Genomic DNA, 17,662 nt, shown 5'->3' with positions numbered 1-17,662 from the left:
GAGATACACACACACATTAACCACAGGGATAGACTCCAATTAATAATAACACTAACATACTTTTGTGTGTTTTTATTTCCCACGGACACTGTAAATACATACAGTACATGTACAGTATATGTGTGCACATACACCGATTACTATGGGTGCTTTAGTGGGAGAAACTGGGACAGAGCGGTTTAAAGACATGACAGATCAAAGGACAGGAAGTCACAAAAGCACCCCAGTGGAAAGCGTCAGCATCAGTGCCGTCTAATGATGGTAAATAAACTCACATGATCCTGGAGCAGCTGACTGCAGTTATCTGCACTAATAACAGGCGCCATTCCAATGTAGATCAAACTGGGTTAACGGACCATTCTCAGTTTGTACTAAATGAATTGATTACATTTGATTATTACCGCTGGATCGCAAGAAATTAGACTTTGTACATTTATTTTCTTGACAAACCTTTGAGAGATCTGTGCCAGAAAAGAAGCTTATATTTGATAGACAAAAAGGATAGGGGCCGTGGAACAATCAACTGGTGAAAATAACACTAGACAGCTGGATACGCCGTGAACCTAAAAGAGTCTTCATGACAACAGACACAAGGCCCAGATTCTTCTTTGCAGTTTAAAAACCTCAAAAGCTGCCATCCTTCATCCAGATGTGCATGTAAGAGAAGGCGCAAACCCTTTAACAGCAAACTGAAAACCAATTCCTTTACACAGCACACACACACACACACACACGCTTTTCATCCAAAACACATCTCTGATCTCAGCAACAACCCTTGTCTCCTTTATTTTGACCCCAAGCTCCGAGACTGAGGTTTTTCCACCATTCACCCATGATGAGGTAATGTTTTTATGTGTAAACATGTTATGCAGCCAAAGGCTTCCATTAAGTGTGTCTGTTGCTTTCCATAGCGCTATTCGCCCGCCAGACAACAGCAGTTTGTACTAAATATTTTGATGCAGCCATTTTAAAACGCACTCTGTAAAGACAAACGTGTTTATAAACTATAGTCCTATTCTTTAATTGATTTGGTGTTTGGGCTGCGTGAGCAAGCAAAGGTTAAGCACTGGTCACTAGGCCTGCACACGATTAATAGTAATAAATACTATCCTTTTATCTTTAAATAACTTCAAATATAAATATATATATATATATATAACAAATTATTAACATATTATTTTAGTGAGAACATATTATTTTAGTGAGAACTCTAACTACAAATAACTAATGTCAGGAAAATCTGTTTATGTTTTGTAACGCGTTCCTGGATTTTTTAATTTTTTTTATAAATATCGGCCAATATAATCGCCATATCGGATTTTTTAAATAACCAAATATTAGTATTGGTATCGGCCTTAAAAATCCTCTATCAGTCGGGCTCTACTTTCATGCAGTGAGTTTTAAACATAGACTGTATAAAATAGGTTTCAAAGCACTGCAATGCTCTCCCTTCTCTTCTTAAAGCCTCTGTGTTTAAAGGCTTGTGGTGATGTGCTATAGGTGCCAAAATCTATATGTTTGGTACTGCCAATTAGTTTTGTTTTGTCATGGTTCATGTGTGCAATAAACATTACACTTTGTGAGAAAAAAAAAGAGAATCATGATATCAATTCCTAGCTAAAAAAATCGTGATTCCAATTTTTCCCCGAATCATGCAGGCGTACTGGTCACTGTCATTATTACAAACTGGTACATTTTGAAATATGCTCCAGTAGAATTGTACACCTTATTAGCAGCATACATTTAGTAAGTGTAGGTCCTTCTGAGAATACCAGCTGATTCTGACAAGATTTGTAATCACATTTCGCATGAATAGATCCACAAAGCATGCAGAAAACCTGACGAAGCATTTCAGTAACATTGACATGTTACTGACCCACAAGCAGACGGCCGTCAGACTCCTGCCGGCCCAATCCATCAAGTTGAAGAGGAGGAAACATGACACAGGGATGAAGTAAGTATCTGAAAACGGAGCAAAACAAACAAAGCTGTTGTTAACAACAACCAGGCTGCCGATGTCTGTGCTCGAAAGAAAACATCTATTTCGGTGGGGGCTTGAAAGTTGGAGCTAAGTTTATAGCTTTCTCTGTTAGGGAGGTTGTCATCTTGGACTCACAGCAGTTACTGTGTAAACCACAGAATCCTTAGAATTTCCATTAAATCTTTTGCTGTGACCCCGGGTTGTGTGAATCCAAGCAGACAGCTTTCTGTGCTTCTACAGGACAACGCCTATAGGGAATAGAGGATTTAACAAAAGGCAGACTTTCCGTGGAGTATTCTTTAAAAGGGTGCTTAATAAGGATTAAAACTAATTGTAGTATTTTTACAGGGAGAAGGTATGCAGCATTAGAAAAAAGGAAAAGGAAAGATCCAAGTGATTGATTTTTGTCTTGGCGTGTTGGAGACACCTCTCCATCATATCATATTTCCTTTTTGATAATAGTAAATAGTAAAATGATGTGAATAAGTTTGAACTATTTTTGTTTGTCTACCAACTTGGTTTAGTTGTATAAAAGACAAAACACCCTTATTGTCTGAGGTTAGGAGTTAAACTCGGCCCAGCATTTTTGGAGGGAAACAAAATAAAGTTAATTCAAAAACCTGTTTGGTAACAATGTTTGAACAGGGACAAAGACTTGGCCGTCAACCCTATCAAATGTCCGATAATCAAAGTCATGGCTCACTAGCTGAGTTTCCGTTCTCCAGTAATTATCGGAATAAAATGATGAGGCCCGAGAATTGTAATTGTCTCCGGTCATAATAATTGGAAATTATTCCACTTAATTGGAAAAGTGGAAATAATTCCCTCAGCACAATTTGATTTGTGTTAAAATAAATAGGCTAAAGTGATTTTCATATTTCTTTTTTTCTTTGGGTTTCATGATTGATTTTATTTATTTATTGAACTGATTTTATGCGGTTCTCTACTGTAATTTACAAAACTACAACACTGTGACATCCAAGCAGGAAAGTCAAAACCCAAGCCATGGCAAAACAGGGAAATATTGTGAATTACTTTATGAAACCGAGCAATAACGTTAATTAAGCCTGGGAATTGCCAGCGAGGACGAGTCGGCACCAGTTACAAAATATTTAACCGTAACTTTTCACATTTGATCGGTAAAATGAATGCTTGCACCAATTGTTTTCTAGCGGAAACACTTTTCACTAGCTACTGCAGCAGTGTAGCTTTGTATGGATGTTAGAAATGACGACTCACCCCAGGCGCCTCCATTTGCTACCGTCGACACGACATCCACTGTCACGGCTGGGAATGTTCCGATGGTGACGGTGAAGATGAAGCACACTGACAGAGCCATCACCCATATCTGATTAGACAGCACAAGATGAACATAATCAATATTATGTAGTTATGTAAGTAGAAGGTGGAAACTGCATAAAGTGGTCCTAAGAATGAAGCCGCTTATCTCTAACTAGTGACGGGAATGACTGACTGATAATCATTACTGGTCAATCTAACAGCAACTAGTGAGGTTTGACATGGTGAGAATGTTTCACAGCACAGGTGTCTTGCCTCTTTAAGTGTGTATGCAATGCTTTTTTGGCATTCCATTAAATGAATTTGTGTTCATAATGTGTGTCCCAAAGTGAGCAAGTCATTTCACCTGTTTGAAGATGTTTAACACAGACACGGTGGGTTTGGCCTCGTCCTCCATCAGACTCACCACCGGTCGCTTCTCTGCTGGACTTTCTGAGAAAGAAACAAATACCTGTCTATCATAGAGTTGATCAAGTGACACATGGGCGTTAAGAACATCATTTTACAACATTTGAGTGGATGTACGCACAGGTTATCAATTGTAATTTAATGTAACATAGGGTTCTAGCAATTGCGTGGGGGCAATGCGCTTGTATCATGTGGACGCGAAAACAGAGTTTTGTTGTCATTACTTAAAATTCCTATTGGGGGGTGGCGGAAACTACGCACTATAGCTTTCATGCTAGAGAATCCCACTAGTCAAGTTGTCTCCTTAACACAAACTCAAAACATTGTCAGTGTTCATTTGGCTATCCAAACCCTTTGGGTGTGAAGGAGACACTAGTTATATAGCAACCAGAAAATAATTTAAATGGCATGTCGGACAAAAAACTCACTTCCTATGAGTGTTATATTATGATGATAGCTTTTTTTTTTTTTTTTTTCTACACAGAAGTAAAAGTCCTGCTTCTGCACAGACAATGTCAGGCAACTCGCACTTTGAGTTCTTTCTAGGCTCAGACGGACATGAAACCTTTCTGGTTGAATCACCCGTGTCAAAGGGTGAGCAACTTTGTAGGAAAATGTCTGGTCCTTTGATAAAAGTCAAAAAAGGTACAAGCAGTCGTACATAAAACCAAAAATGAAAAGTTACCTAAAGTACAATTCACAAAGATGATTTCTCTAAAAATCCTAAAGGCTAAAAGTCTGCACTCCGATAGAAACCCAATAACATTCAGCCAATTAAAATCATTAAGAGCCATCAAACACACCAAACAAAAAAAGAAAAAAGATGGCCATGACATGAACTTATCGTGTTATTAAGTTATCCAAGTGACAACCTTGTTGAGGGCGTCATTTTAAGAACTCATTTTTGGAAACTTCTTTTTTTTGGAATTTCTGAGCAGGCCTGTAAGCATTCTGCACATACCTTTTTTGAGTAAGTCCATCTTGTTCTCCTCATCGGCAGAGGGTCTGGATCCATTACTCTCCATGTGGTACTGGAAAAACTCCTGTTACCAAAAACAGCAAATTTAATGAAAAATTGGAACACATTTGAAAGTGGTTTTAAACAAACACCTGATAAAAAGACACCGTGTTTAATTTAGAGAAGTTGAGTTCTTACCATCCTGGGCAGAACAAAGTAGGACATTACGGCCAGGAGAATAACAACACAGGCTGTGATGAAGTAACCAAAAGCGCTGTCCTGAAGGGCTGATCCAGCTACAAAGACAAACAGAAAAGAAATGTTTGCCATTTTTCCTTGTTAAATTACCTAAATGACTCATTGCTTGTCAAAATAATTGCAGATTATTTTTCAGTTGCTCTACTAACCGATTAATCGGCAAACACCTCAGTTCTAAATTGGGGTGTATATGAGACTGAACCAACTCAGACACAAACATTGGCTCAAAGACCTTAAGGAATTCTGCTTGTTAAAACCACAGCCTCAAAAATGGCCATCGGTTTTAATGAAAACTCTCAAATTTGATGCAGCCCGACATCTTTGGAAAGTCAAGCACTCACTCAAACTGCATTTGTTTGATGAGAGATTGATAACAAGATAGATGTGATCCAGCTGATACAGCTCAACTACATGAGCATGGCTGAGTCAGCACACAGAGAAAGTTAAATCTGGCAGAATTAATCCCGAGTGCCGAAAGGACAGCCAAGCATCTAATTTGGTTTCCATAATTATGGCAAGGAGAATTAAAAGAGCAGCTAACAAAAAATATTGTTTAATCATTCAACATTTGGCTGACCCTTTACCAAAACAAAATTCATCATTTAACATATTTAATACCTAACAATATTGGAGCAAATGTGGGTTTCAGACTTCCACTTAAAAGCAAAAATAAACATATTATTAAACGCAAAGTTTAAGTCATTATTTTATAAAAAGTTAGAATTACAAATTGTGCAAGATACGGGGAGTCTTATTTCTTAAAATGGTATTGTAGTAGAGCAGGTGTGCGCAGAAAAAAAAAAAAACACCTTTTTGAAACACCTCCTAAAAAGATAACGGAGGTGTGTGTGTTCTTTCCCCCGCATTTTGTCCACCTCTTGTGTATCCATATTTCTTTTGCTAAAAGAAGAGGTGCACTAGAGCTTTGTGTGTGTGACATACAGGCCAGAGCGCAGATCATGGAGAAAGCAGCGAAGGTGCCGGCCAGCCCCTGTCCACTCATGATGGGAGTGGTGTAGGACGCAGGCAGAATCCCCGCCAGCCCGAACAAACTGCCCTGAAGAATTGCCCCAAACGCTGGGAATAGGAAAAGGATGTTTAAGAATTAGTATACTTAAAAGAGTCACTGTGACACAGAAGAAAAACACATTGTCCCACAGCAACAGTAAAAAGAGGCCCATGAAAATAAACTGCTGTCACAAACAGACAGATGACATCCTTTATGAAAACACATAGAGCAATTAATTGTTTTACATTACGGTTATATAACTTATTGCTCTCACTTTACACAAAGTTGTAGCCAATAAGGTTTTCTCATAGAAACTTGCATTACAACCGTTCATACAGCAACTTTGGCACTTAATCAGCTGCAGGAATCCTGTAACATATGTCCACTAAGAGGAATGTGCCGACGTGGACATCAAAGCTTTAAGGTCACGACGTCCTCCCCTCTAAATCAAACATGATGTGAGATTAAAGACTGTGTTCTTAATCTCAATGTGGTAGAGAATGTATGTATGTGTGTGTGTGTGTGTGCGCGCGCACATTTGAAAGGTTACAATAATGAAAGTTGTAATGTTCAGTTAACTAATTACATTTTGTTTTGCGACAGACCGTTGATTAGTTTGGTAAAGGTTTGCATTGACTACAGAACAATGATGTACAGTAATGATAGTTAGTTATGTAGAAACTCACAGTTGATGCAGATAATTTTGATCATAGTGATGATGAAGAAGGGCAGTGGAGCCATTTCCACCTTGACGAACACCGCCGTCAACAGGAAAACCACCAGGATGACCACCAGGCTGCCAGAGATACGAAACTTCTGAGGGATCCTGAGAGAGAAAATGACAAATAGAAACTGAAACTTCTGCATAGCATGTCTGTTTCTAAAAACCCAAACCACCAGTCAAGAACATTAGTCATATCTATTTTGGATACTTCAGGAGTTATTAAAAAATTAAATGTCGGTCCATTCATTATAAAATATTCAGCTTTCAGATGCTTAAAATAAATGTCAATGCAAGCTTTAGGTAAGTAAACAATTACTTATATCATTTGTTAGAAGAGTTCAAAATAAGAAAAGAGGCAGTGGGAGAAAAACGTTTTTAATCTGAGCGGAGAATGAAGAGATGGACATACGGAAGACTAGATTTTGATTTATCGTTGAACAAACAAAAACAAACATTTTCAGACGCTCTTTTGAGGAAGTTAAGTTTTCTTTTTTTGGTCTGCAGGAAAAAAGTAAGTATATTGAGGAAATGAGAGTTAAAAGAGAGGTGAAGAAGAAAATAGGAAGAAGTAGAGAACATAAACAGCATTCCTGGGTGTGTTTGTCAGGGTAAGAGTTAGCCGTGGTCGGGGCCCACCCCAGATCGCTCCAAATCTGACTCTAATTAAAGCAAACACACTGGAGGCATACAGCCATCCAATCACATAACAGGATCAGGTTACCTATAGTGGCGTGTAGTGACCAAGGGGCTACAGATAAACAGGAGGGTAGGCAGAGAGAGCCAGAAACTTAAGGTGCAGAATTTCCCTTTAAAAGAGTTTATCATTTAATGCCTTGTGTTACTACATTTCATGTTTCAAGAGATTAACTCATTGCCTCCTGCGGGTGGAGAAGTGTATACATAGTAGACACAAGACCGCACATGATGTGATGTGATGGTGCGGATCAGGTTGGATACCTCTGGTGTAGGAAAGAGTTGAGGCAGGTGAAGATGAGCAGAGGCACCATCGCACAGAGCGTCATCACATTGTTAAACTTTGACTCCAGCACACTGCGAGCGTCTCCGCCCTCCGAAGTCTCATTTACCATCTGCTTGGAGGATTGGTCAGTGGGTAGGTCCTTCAGCCTACTTGTGAAGTACTAAAGAAAAGGAAGCAGGAATGTGCATTTATTACAAAGGTTATCAGCCTATGCAACTTAACATCATCACTAAACTGGTTAAGTTACAGAACCTCAAAACTGGCTGAATTTTCAAATTGTGTGGAAAAATGCAAATGTGATGCTTTTCATGCTAGGCTAAAAGGTTTTTGCATTTGAAGATTGTGGACATACAGTCTTAGTATAGCCATATGTCTTCAAAGCAACACTAGGGAACATTTCCCGCTTCGGTCCTCCTACAGGTTGGGAGCGGAATTGTGGAAACATTATTTTAAGGTCCAAAAAGTTCTCTAGTGTTACTTTAAAGCGCATCATATAAAGTGGCATTCCAACTTCCCTTTGTCTAAACAAACAATACTATAAGCTATTTGAGCTTCAACAAAAAAAAAACTAAGGGTGGGTCCAAATTAACTCCCTGAGGACAATGAAATTGAAATTCCACACTTTAAGAAGTTAACTCCTTAAAGCTAAAAAAAAAACGGCTGGGGATTAAAGAGGCTATACCCCTGCCATGGAAATCCACCTGGCTGGAGTCAGGTCAGCTATCCTGAGTGAAACCAGGCGGTTTGGGAAGGAAAGGTAAACAAACAATCTCTGTTTTCTCAATCAGGACCTTTCATCTAAGTGGAGCCCAACCTTTTAAGTAACTAATGACTAACCACACGGCTACCAAAAAGGCTCTTCCTTTCACACCCATCTGTCTCATGTTCCAAGATTAACTGCATTTTGATAAAACAAATCTCGTACTCAAATGTCCTAAACTGTTGCTTTATTTACCATTGTTGCCGTCATGAAGAAATTCCACGGTAAGAGGGTTCCCAAGCCCAGGATAAAAAAAATGATCCATACTGCATTGTATCTGGGAAAGGGACAAAAGGAAGTTCATCAATCAAGTCAGTGAACTTAATATCAACAATAATTAACTGGATCTCATCTAAATCTAATTTTGCACATAATTGAACTAAAACAGAAACAGAAACCAGCATATTGACACTAATAAGTCCTAGCTAGACTTTAACAGAATCTCTTACTTGTCCCGAGGTGCATTGATGGCCGTCATGATTCTTGTTACAAAGTCAGAGGCACGTGCTCAGTTAGGGTCTGATCAGGGTGGCACCGGGTCTGAAATACACAGATAACAAATACGTATTTCCAACATGGTAAACATTCAGAGTTTGTCATCACCTACATTTTTATCACCAGCAGCCATATGTCACTTCTATTCTATTTTAAGATATTATAATGAGCCAGACAATGTGTGGGTACACAAAGCAATGAAATAATAGGCTGCAACAGTAAATTATACAATATACCAATTCAGTTAAAACTGTCAGATTGAATTTAAAGTCAGCTCCGAATCCAGTGGCAGCATGCCAGCACCAGTGGTGGAAAACCTTGAACCACACACAGATGCAATAACTCAGCTACAAGAACAACGAGAGGTTAAATACTCAGGCATCAACATCATTTAAAGAAATCTTGCCACTTCTTGGTAAAGTTGCATAACAGTTGTGGAACTCACAAGACAGCCTTCACATCAGTCAGAAACTAACTAAAGTCAGCTTCACCTCACATAGCATTCCTCATAAATGTGCTACAAAGTAGATACACGAAAAAACATGACAACCATTTTCTGCCAATTAACCTTTAAAGAAAATCCCTTTTATAAACTTACTTACAGTTCAAACAGGAACAAAGGACTCCTCTTTACTCCACAACTAAAGCAAAGGCCAAACAAGCTCTGCCTGCTTCCTTTTATACTGTTCAGACGTTAAGTAGGGAGACGCCCCGCTGTCGGCTGCCCATTGGACCTGCCCCTCTTTGTATCTCAGTAACCATCCCTCTCTCTTCCCTCTACCTGAAACTCCCTTTTCTCCTCAAACCCTTCCTACAAACTTTTGCATTTACATTACAATCATGTGTGATGCTCTTTGGCATAGATGTCAACTCCCAAATTTCTAGAAAACGCACATGTCTTCTTAATTTCTTTCTCCATTTCCCCCTATGTTTTTTTTACTGCCTCCTATTTTCTCATTTAATTTCATCCGCTGTTTGTTTTCTACACTTCTATCATTCCATGTGTTGATCCTTTCTTGTCCAACTTTCCCCAAATGCCCTTTCATCATCTTCTCCCCTGGACTCGATGGAAGACAAGCTCAGATAGCTGTCTGACACCTTCTCCATACAACACAGAACTATTTGGCAACAAATCAAGCTAAACCAAACAAGGCAAAGTAGGGGTTCTCAGTAAATATATCAATCATGAGCACTTACATTCAATAGCTCTAAGTAATGCACTGATTAATTGGCCACCCATTGTAATAGACTGTTAAACATTTTAAAAAGGTACCCTGCAGTGTTTTTGACTAGTATGGCTGTGGATTGACCTAATAATATTATTATTAGTGGGTTCTGTTTTGTTTGTTCTCATGCACGATGGACACACACGGGTGACGTGATAAACTTTCCTGCCAATGGTTTCACAGGAAAAGGAGAATACTGCTCGCAAGTAAACATAGATGTAAACAAAGCAAGTTTCAAACTTTTGAGAAAAATCGCCTTTGTTAATGTCATCACGTTTTTCAGACCCTTAAAACGTCCAGTGTAACGTGTTTTAGTAAGTGTTTTATTAACAAAATCGGTGTTGCCCATCCAAAGTATTCCTACTGGCCTGAAATTTACATTTGGATTTGCATGAACTAGGGTAGACTATAAAAGAAATAGACAATTTAACCCAGTTGATTTCAACAAAGACATGTCTCAAAAAAGAAAAAAGAAAAAAGAAAAAAAGAGTTGTCTCACAGCGGTGCTGGAGAGAAAATAAAAAGGCAAGTTGCATCTGCTTCATCATTGCAATGTGTTGATAGTGTCGTTGTGTTCTTATTCGCTATCAGCTGGCACATAAGCACTATTACAACTAATGCAATATTGATCATTTGTCGGTGGGTGGCACAATCCATTTTGTCTAGAAAAACTTGAATTTTGTGCGATTCAGTGCAAAAATGTGTAAACCTGCTGTTTATTCTGCTAATGGGTATTGTCGCTTCCCGGCTCCGGCAAGTTTGAAGAAGGAAACATATAAACGTATTAAAAATCCAAATTTCAGGAACAGGAGTTCCTTCTTCTTTGCCCAGAAAAAGGATACAGAAAAGCACAAGAGACCGGCTTTTTGAAGCGTGAAGGCTACCGTAGCTGTGATACATACATTTAACAGCGTGGTGCGAGAGAGTTGATTGCAATATGTGATGAACGCCAGATGGGAGAAATTCTTACACATTGGACCTTGAAGGATACACACAATGTGTTTTAGTGAGTGTAATGTAATCGTAACTTGTGTGTTAACAAGAAAACTCCACAAGGCACTTTTAAACAAGTTAAAATTCAGACTGATAATTAAGAAATGGATATTGCTCTACCAATGCATTGTATGGCTTCTTAGTGACCGACGGGACATGAGGAGTCCCATGCTTGATCTGGCTGGTCATGAGTGTGCTCTCAGTAAGGACAGAGACTGCTCTATGGGGGCCACACACACTATAGCCCATTCAGTATCAAGCATCTAAACTATACTGATTGAGTTGAGTCTAACTGAGAAACAACTGCCTATGACAAAAGTCTGTAAGGCATGTGAGATAAGACAAAAGGCCAATAGTCATGATATTAAACAAGTCTACATATATACGTGCTTGCTTACAAAGAAACCACGCAATAAATCAGTAAGACCAATCTATCAGACAATATTAGCCTGTCACTCTTAATTAGTATATATTTTGCCAATAGAGGCAATGAGAGATTCCAACAAAAAAATAACAGACATGTTTAAGGTAATTTAGAAACAGTGTCCTGTCCTTAAAAAACTGATTTCTGCAGTTATATCAGATTTTGTTAAATATCAAAAGTCTTAAAAGCAAAAAGACTAATAATACAGGAATTAATTTGGTGGTTTTATCACCAGAATAAGTAGCTGTCAGTATCTAGCTCATGTTGTGTGCCTCCTCTTACAGACTTTGCCTTTGCAATGCCTTAGCCAGTTTTGTAAAGTATGCCTCTCCAACCTAAAATGTCATCAAAACGAGCCAGCTGGCATAAGTTGCCTGGTTTTGAAATGTTGCCCACCACGAACACAGTCACACAGACACTTTGCAGTCTGCAGAGCGGTACAAAACTCCAGTTTGGCATCAGCCTGACACTTTAACTAGCTGGCCTCTCAGTGACATCAGACTCCAAAAATCACCACTCCAATGGAAAGGATTTAACAAGAGGGACTAATTTATTGTTTCCTCCTCTAATGCCAAGGTAAAAAAAAGAAGAAGCCGCAGTTCAGACTAGTCTCCTTCCCGTGGTCACAATCGTGTGCAAAGTTTTTATGATGCAACTCAAAAACCTTGTCACATAATATTAACATTTACTAAATTTATATCGCCTGCATGAGGCTTCTTCTATCAAGACACTATGCTGTTGGTCAGACGATTATCAAACTAATCCACTCATGTGTTATGTAAAGGTTGGCTTGTCAATCTGTGTTGAGAATTGATGACTTCTGTTAGCGCTGGGTGACATAGCCTATAAATACTATTGTGATACACAATGTCCCAATATTTTTTTTAAAATCTCTTCTAAAGCACTTCACTTTTTTTTTTAAATCTCTTCTAAAGCCTTCAATGCCTAATTTAATCCTTTGCTGCATACAATCACACCACTAGGATGATTCCAGTAGTTAACCTACTGCAACATGTCTGCATTACAACATTCGTGTATATAGGCATGGGCCAGTATAAGATTCTGACAATATAACCTTCAGCAAAAATATCACGGTCTTACAGTGTTACGGTACTGCAATTACAGCTATAAAAGGGATTATTTTTTAAATATGTTTTTCCATTGAACACAATGTATTATATTTTAAAAAGCTCCCATGGCATGAAAATTTGAGGTTTAATATTAACATGAGTTCCCCCAGCCTGCCTATGGTCCCCCAGTGGCTAGAAATGGTGATACGAGCAAACCGATCCCTGGGTATCCTGCTCTGCCTTTGAGAAAATGAAAGCTCAGATGGGCCGATCTGGACTCTCCCGGGTCTCTGCTTTGCCCGCTGAGAGAATTTGGCCAACCCATGAGAGAGAGGCATCATGGCTTTTAAATGAGCAAAGTGGCAGTTGATCAAGGCCACACCCCCAGCCTCCACCTTGCCACTAGGCTCGTTCGAGATGAACTGCGCCTCGCCTGGAAAGTGGACGAGAGCAGTCGGCAGCAGCGGGGGCGGGGACAAAAAGCTGCGTTAAAGTCGGACAGTTTCCAGCCGATTCCAGTCGCCTTTAGGCTGGACAGGAAGTGACAAAAACACTGTGGTGCGATTCCGATTTAATAAAATATAATCAGACCCATATATCAGCTTGTACACAGTCTCCAGTTGTTTTAATTACGACAGAGTAGCTGGCAAAGTGCTTTACATGCGATCTGTTGCTGATTTTATTAAACAACAGATTGGAGATGATCCGTGATCTGAACGGATTTAGTCTCTCTGACTTCTAAACATAACTATCAGCCACACAACATGTGTTCAGTACACAATAAGTCTTTAAATCAGACAAATAGCAATTAAAATCCCTCCGATTCAAAAATAATAAAAAGTTTATATAAAACGTCATCATGTTGTAAACCAATCAGGTGTTAAATCAGCTGAGAAGCCGGCGTTTCCCAGCATGCTCTGGGTCCGCCTGGGTCCGCCTGGCTCTTGCAGTCGGTGAAAAGCAACTGCGCCGCCTGCATCTCAGAACTGCGTCCGCCTTGCTCTCGTGAGATTTCCGTTGCCCAAGTGTGCATGACGTCAGAGCAAGTCGGGATCAAGTCGGACACAAATCTAACCGGCATGCAACGTGCGCCGATCGCCGGTGATCGATTCTGCGCAGACCTGGCTCATCTCAAACGAGCCTAGAGTCAGTTTGACCCTCCCCTTATGCTGTAGCCATGCCTCTTTTTTAAAACGTATGACCCGTTTGATGTAGACCCTTGTGTGAGGTATCATTGAACTCAGCCAGGAGTTCCATTTTATTGGTGATGATTTGCAATGTCTGAGTGCCACGTAAGTGCACAGTCTCAAGGAGCGGGGGAAATTGCACACATACTGTTAACAGCTGTTAAATGAAAATGAATAATGGCATTAATGATGCAGGCCTACATACTGTAGCATAGTGTTACTGTGCACAAAGTGTCTCTCATCAGCTATCACCACCCAGCATTTTCCTTGCTAATATAAGGTCTCTAGCGAACAAAAAGGATTATTGACTGGAACAGAATGATTTTCACGGAAACCAAGCCTCATAGCAGCATTCCAGATAGAACCATTCAGCCAACAAGACACTACATCCTTCAGGCGGATAAAACAGCTGATGACTCCAATAAGACCAGAGGTGCGGGACTGTGCATTTATGTGAATAAGGCTTGGTGCACGGACACTGCTACAATCAACATTGCTACAATGCCTTAGTAGCCACGTGTTAACTTGCTTTAGCGGTTTCTTTACATACGTTACACACACTTGCCCAGGAAAGTGGTCTGGATCGGCAGGGGTGTGTGTGTGTGTCTCAGCAGCTTAATACAAAGTTGGGACAATTTATACTCCTAACTTCTGTTTCCATTTCTCTTTTCTTGACACAAAGTACTGTATATCCAGAATATGAAAGGGGTTCCTCTGTATAGGAGCAATGCCATTGCTACCATGAACAATCGCACTGTTTCCACATACAGGCTTAGTAAGGCAATTTATAACCCCAAAAATGTTTTGGCAGACCGCTTGTACGTTAGATGTGGATCTCTCCATAAGCAAGGGAATGCACAAGGAAGTGGACATAACATATGAGGAGATAACCAAGCAAAAATAATACAAATAAAATACAATTGCATTTAAGTGGGATCTATATCTTAACAACAGGTAAAAGGAGTACATTTTTCTTGTCTCACCAGCATACCTCTCTAGCAGGGTTGCCTTTATTCCCAGGCTGACACACACAATAGTTTGATGCTGGTCATATGATAAGGCAAGGGAAGAATAAACCCCTTTCCTCAGGGTCATTTCCCAGTGCCTATAGATGGCGAACATCTTTTCAAAATCATAACGTTTACTCTGCTCAGTATTATATTGGAATGCCATTATAGGAATTAACCAGAGTAAATGGATAACAGGGAAGTATTTATTTTTACACCATTAGTGACGATAATCAACAGGCATTGCAAGCTCATGCCAAGAGTTGTTTTGGAGTTTGAGATGTACTAAGTTTAGGAGATTTATTGACATTATATAGGCGATGTAATTTGTCTATGCAGCATATATTACACAACAATCAACGTATACAATCAATTCCCCTGCATGGGAAGCAATCAGACTTTGGGTAGTGGGTTTCAGTGGCTACAAACTGTTGGGATGGAAAGAAGTAGGCTGATTTATCGCTGGCTTCCTATGCACAAGTCGTAAAACCTTTCCCTGATGATTCATATGCAGTTCACATCTGAAACTGAGAGTGGAGTTTCCAATTTCACACCGATCCTAGAATGACCAACATACACAGACACACACATACATAAAACGCAGCTTGCTCAACAGCCCGAGACAACACATTGCAGTTACGTTACAGTACATTTAGTTTTACAGCCTTTATTTCCATTTGTGGATTTCCACTTGCGGGGTTCCTGCTGTAAAAGCCTCAAACTACAGTTCAACATTGAATTAAATCCTTTTGTTGTTGTTAAATCATGTTATTGTTATAGCACCAGGAATCCAGTCCATACTGTAGTCTGCGTTGTAATTAAATTTGTATGTTCAATTAACAGCAGCAATCAAGCATCTACATGTGCAAGCACAAGTTAAAGGTCACTACTCTACACTGATCACATTTTATTGGAAATAAAAACATTATTTATAAGACACTTTACACAGATAAAATCAAAGCCTTTACAATTAGTTTAAAAAAAAAAATACATATTAAAATAAAATTACGTAATACATTCATTGATTCAATGCATTCAAAGTGTGGATGCTACGGACATGCCCGCCTCACAATAAATCTGCAATGAAAAATGGAGGACGGGGCACTGCAGAGAGTCGAGTTGGGCAGAGCTGGTACTTGCTGTGGGTAAACGCCATTGCTGACGTTTGGTTGGAAGCCAATCACACAGTCAGTAGCCCTCGTTTCTTCCAGAACTTGTCCACACAAGCTTTCCATGTAAGCCGATGGCTTTAAACTAGTGGCCAAATTGAAATCTGAGTAAAATAAAACTCTAACTCAACAACAGATAAAATCAATTTCTAAATCTGAACCAAAGCTCACTTCAGGGAACAAAGACTGTGAAAAGAAGGACCAGGACAGGTACCCAAATACATTGTCTCCTCATACCTTCTACATGAACAGAGGGGGTTTTGGGTATTCAGAATCACACCAAACAAACGCAGCAGGCCTACATAACACTGTGGGGATCCTACTGATTGACAAAGAGGAATAGAGGCTGATCAAATAGAACTCAAACAAACCTCTGACAACACTGACTGGACCTTTATTTTCTTGGAAGCCAGGGTCTGAAACCCAAAATTTAGCTTGGCACATGTTGCTGTTTTTAATCAGGTCTCTACCACATCATTCATCACCTAGCGGCAGGGCAACACTGCATTGTTATTTTACCAGTTTTAAAGCCCTAATGTAAACGTTCTCATTTCAAATAATTAAAACATTACATCTCTTTTTTGTTGAACAATAATCTTCTTTATCATCATTTTGAACAGGCAAAATTGTGGCATTAACTCTGCTGCAAAAATCTTTCGAGAAAGCACGAACATCTCTTTGAAAACAGGGTACATCTTCATTCCAAACAATACCATTTTCCACTCGTTTTTGCCTGTCCCATTATTTGTGCTTTCTGCCTGTTAATCAGCACACACAAGTTATGTATAGAATTCACATCTGTGATTTGCATCTAGACAGGTCTGTGCAGGGGAGTGAACCACAGCGATTATCATGCTTTGTATAATCAAGAGAATTCAAATAAAAACAAGAAACAATGGCACAGAGACAGGAAAAGAGACTTCCGTGAGACACTAATGAGTTATCCTCGGGGAAAACTGCATAGAAAACAAAATCTTATCCATGCTAAAGGAAGGAGGAAGCATAAAAGGTCTCCAAATGCATTGTCATCACCCAGACCCGCCCCGTTATTTCCCACCACTCAGAGATAAAGAGAGAGAGCAGGAACAAAGCCCATCTCCAGCTGCCTGTCTTTTTAGTTGGTTCATGTGGTCTGGGTGAAGAGCTCACTGATGAACTGGCATTAGAAACTTCACTTATCACCCATTAGCACTTATGGGTTTAAATGAGTAAGACTAGAGGAGGCCATGGATTCCTTTGATGAGTCAGTTTGGGTTTTTTGAGTCAGCCAAGTTGCCACCAGCCAAAAGTGATAAATGCTTTATTCTGCCCGCACGGACAATGACGAATGACAATTGTCTCAACATGGAAAACAGATGGGAAGACTTAACTCACACTCCTATTTTTTTTTTAATAAAGTAAAAAAAGCAGACGCTCATGAGAACCCAGCGGTGGGCCGATACTGTCCAATCAGCTGTTAAATGGAAACAAAGCCACCATTCTGGTGAAATGTTCGTTTCGCTGTCGCAAATAGCACAGACACGTGTGACATGGACCCAGGCCAGGAAACAGTCTGTCAGACAGATCTCTTGTCACGTAAGGAGTTGCATGCAACTAAAGTACGATCATGTAACTGAGGTCACTATCAAGTGCCACGCGCATATGGAGCTAGAACAGTGACAGTAACCTGTGGTATTGAAAATAAAATTTGGCATTGAAACAACAAATATTGGCAT

The 17,662-nt window shown here is 39.6% G+C and overlaps 1 protein-coding gene across 4 annotated transcripts in view; it reads right to left on the bottom strand.

The window, feature by feature from the left end:
- The window catches only part of LOC117960188 (equilibrative nucleoside transporter 1-like), a 35,508-nt gene that overhangs the window by 2,049 nt on the left and 15,797 nt on the right, over window positions 1–17,662 (bottom strand). For 2 of the 4 annotated variants that reach the window (XM_034897885.1, XM_034897883.1), the window contains exons 2-11: window positions 8,826–8,916; window positions 8,572–8,653; window positions 7,595–7,776; window positions 6,600–6,739; window positions 5,847–5,981; window positions 4,845–4,942; window positions 4,650–4,731; window positions 3,627–3,712; window positions 3,221–3,329; window positions 1,877–1,962 (exon numbers count right to left, since the gene is read on the bottom strand). In XM_034897885.1, coding sequence (XP_034753776.1) covers window positions 1,877–1,962; window positions 3,221–3,329; window positions 3,627–3,712; window positions 4,650–4,731; window positions 4,845–4,942; window positions 5,847–5,981; window positions 6,600–6,739; window positions 7,595–7,776; window positions 8,572–8,653; window positions 8,826–8,854 — 1,029 coding nt within the window. In that variant the 5' untranslated portion in view covers window positions 8,855–8,916. Of the gene's footprint in view, window positions 1–1,876; window positions 1,963–3,220; window positions 3,330–3,626; window positions 3,713–4,649; window positions 4,732–4,844; window positions 4,943–5,846; window positions 5,982–6,599; window positions 6,740–7,594; window positions 7,777–8,571; window positions 8,654–8,825; window positions 8,917–9,469; window positions 9,717–17,662 lie in introns of those variants that run through there. The other 2 variants (XM_034897882.1, XM_034897884.1) reach the window with 2 other exon arrangements.

This window comes from Etheostoma cragini, chromosome 17, assembly GCF_013103735.1.
Source record: "Etheostoma cragini isolate CJK2018 chromosome 17, CSU_Ecrag_1.0, whole genome shotgun sequence".
NCBI classification, from domain to species: Eukaryota; Metazoa; Chordata; class Actinopteri; order Perciformes; family Percidae; genus Etheostoma; species Etheostoma cragini.
Note: the sequence above shows the minus strand (reverse complement) of the source record. Positions and strands in the feature narration are given on the sequence as shown.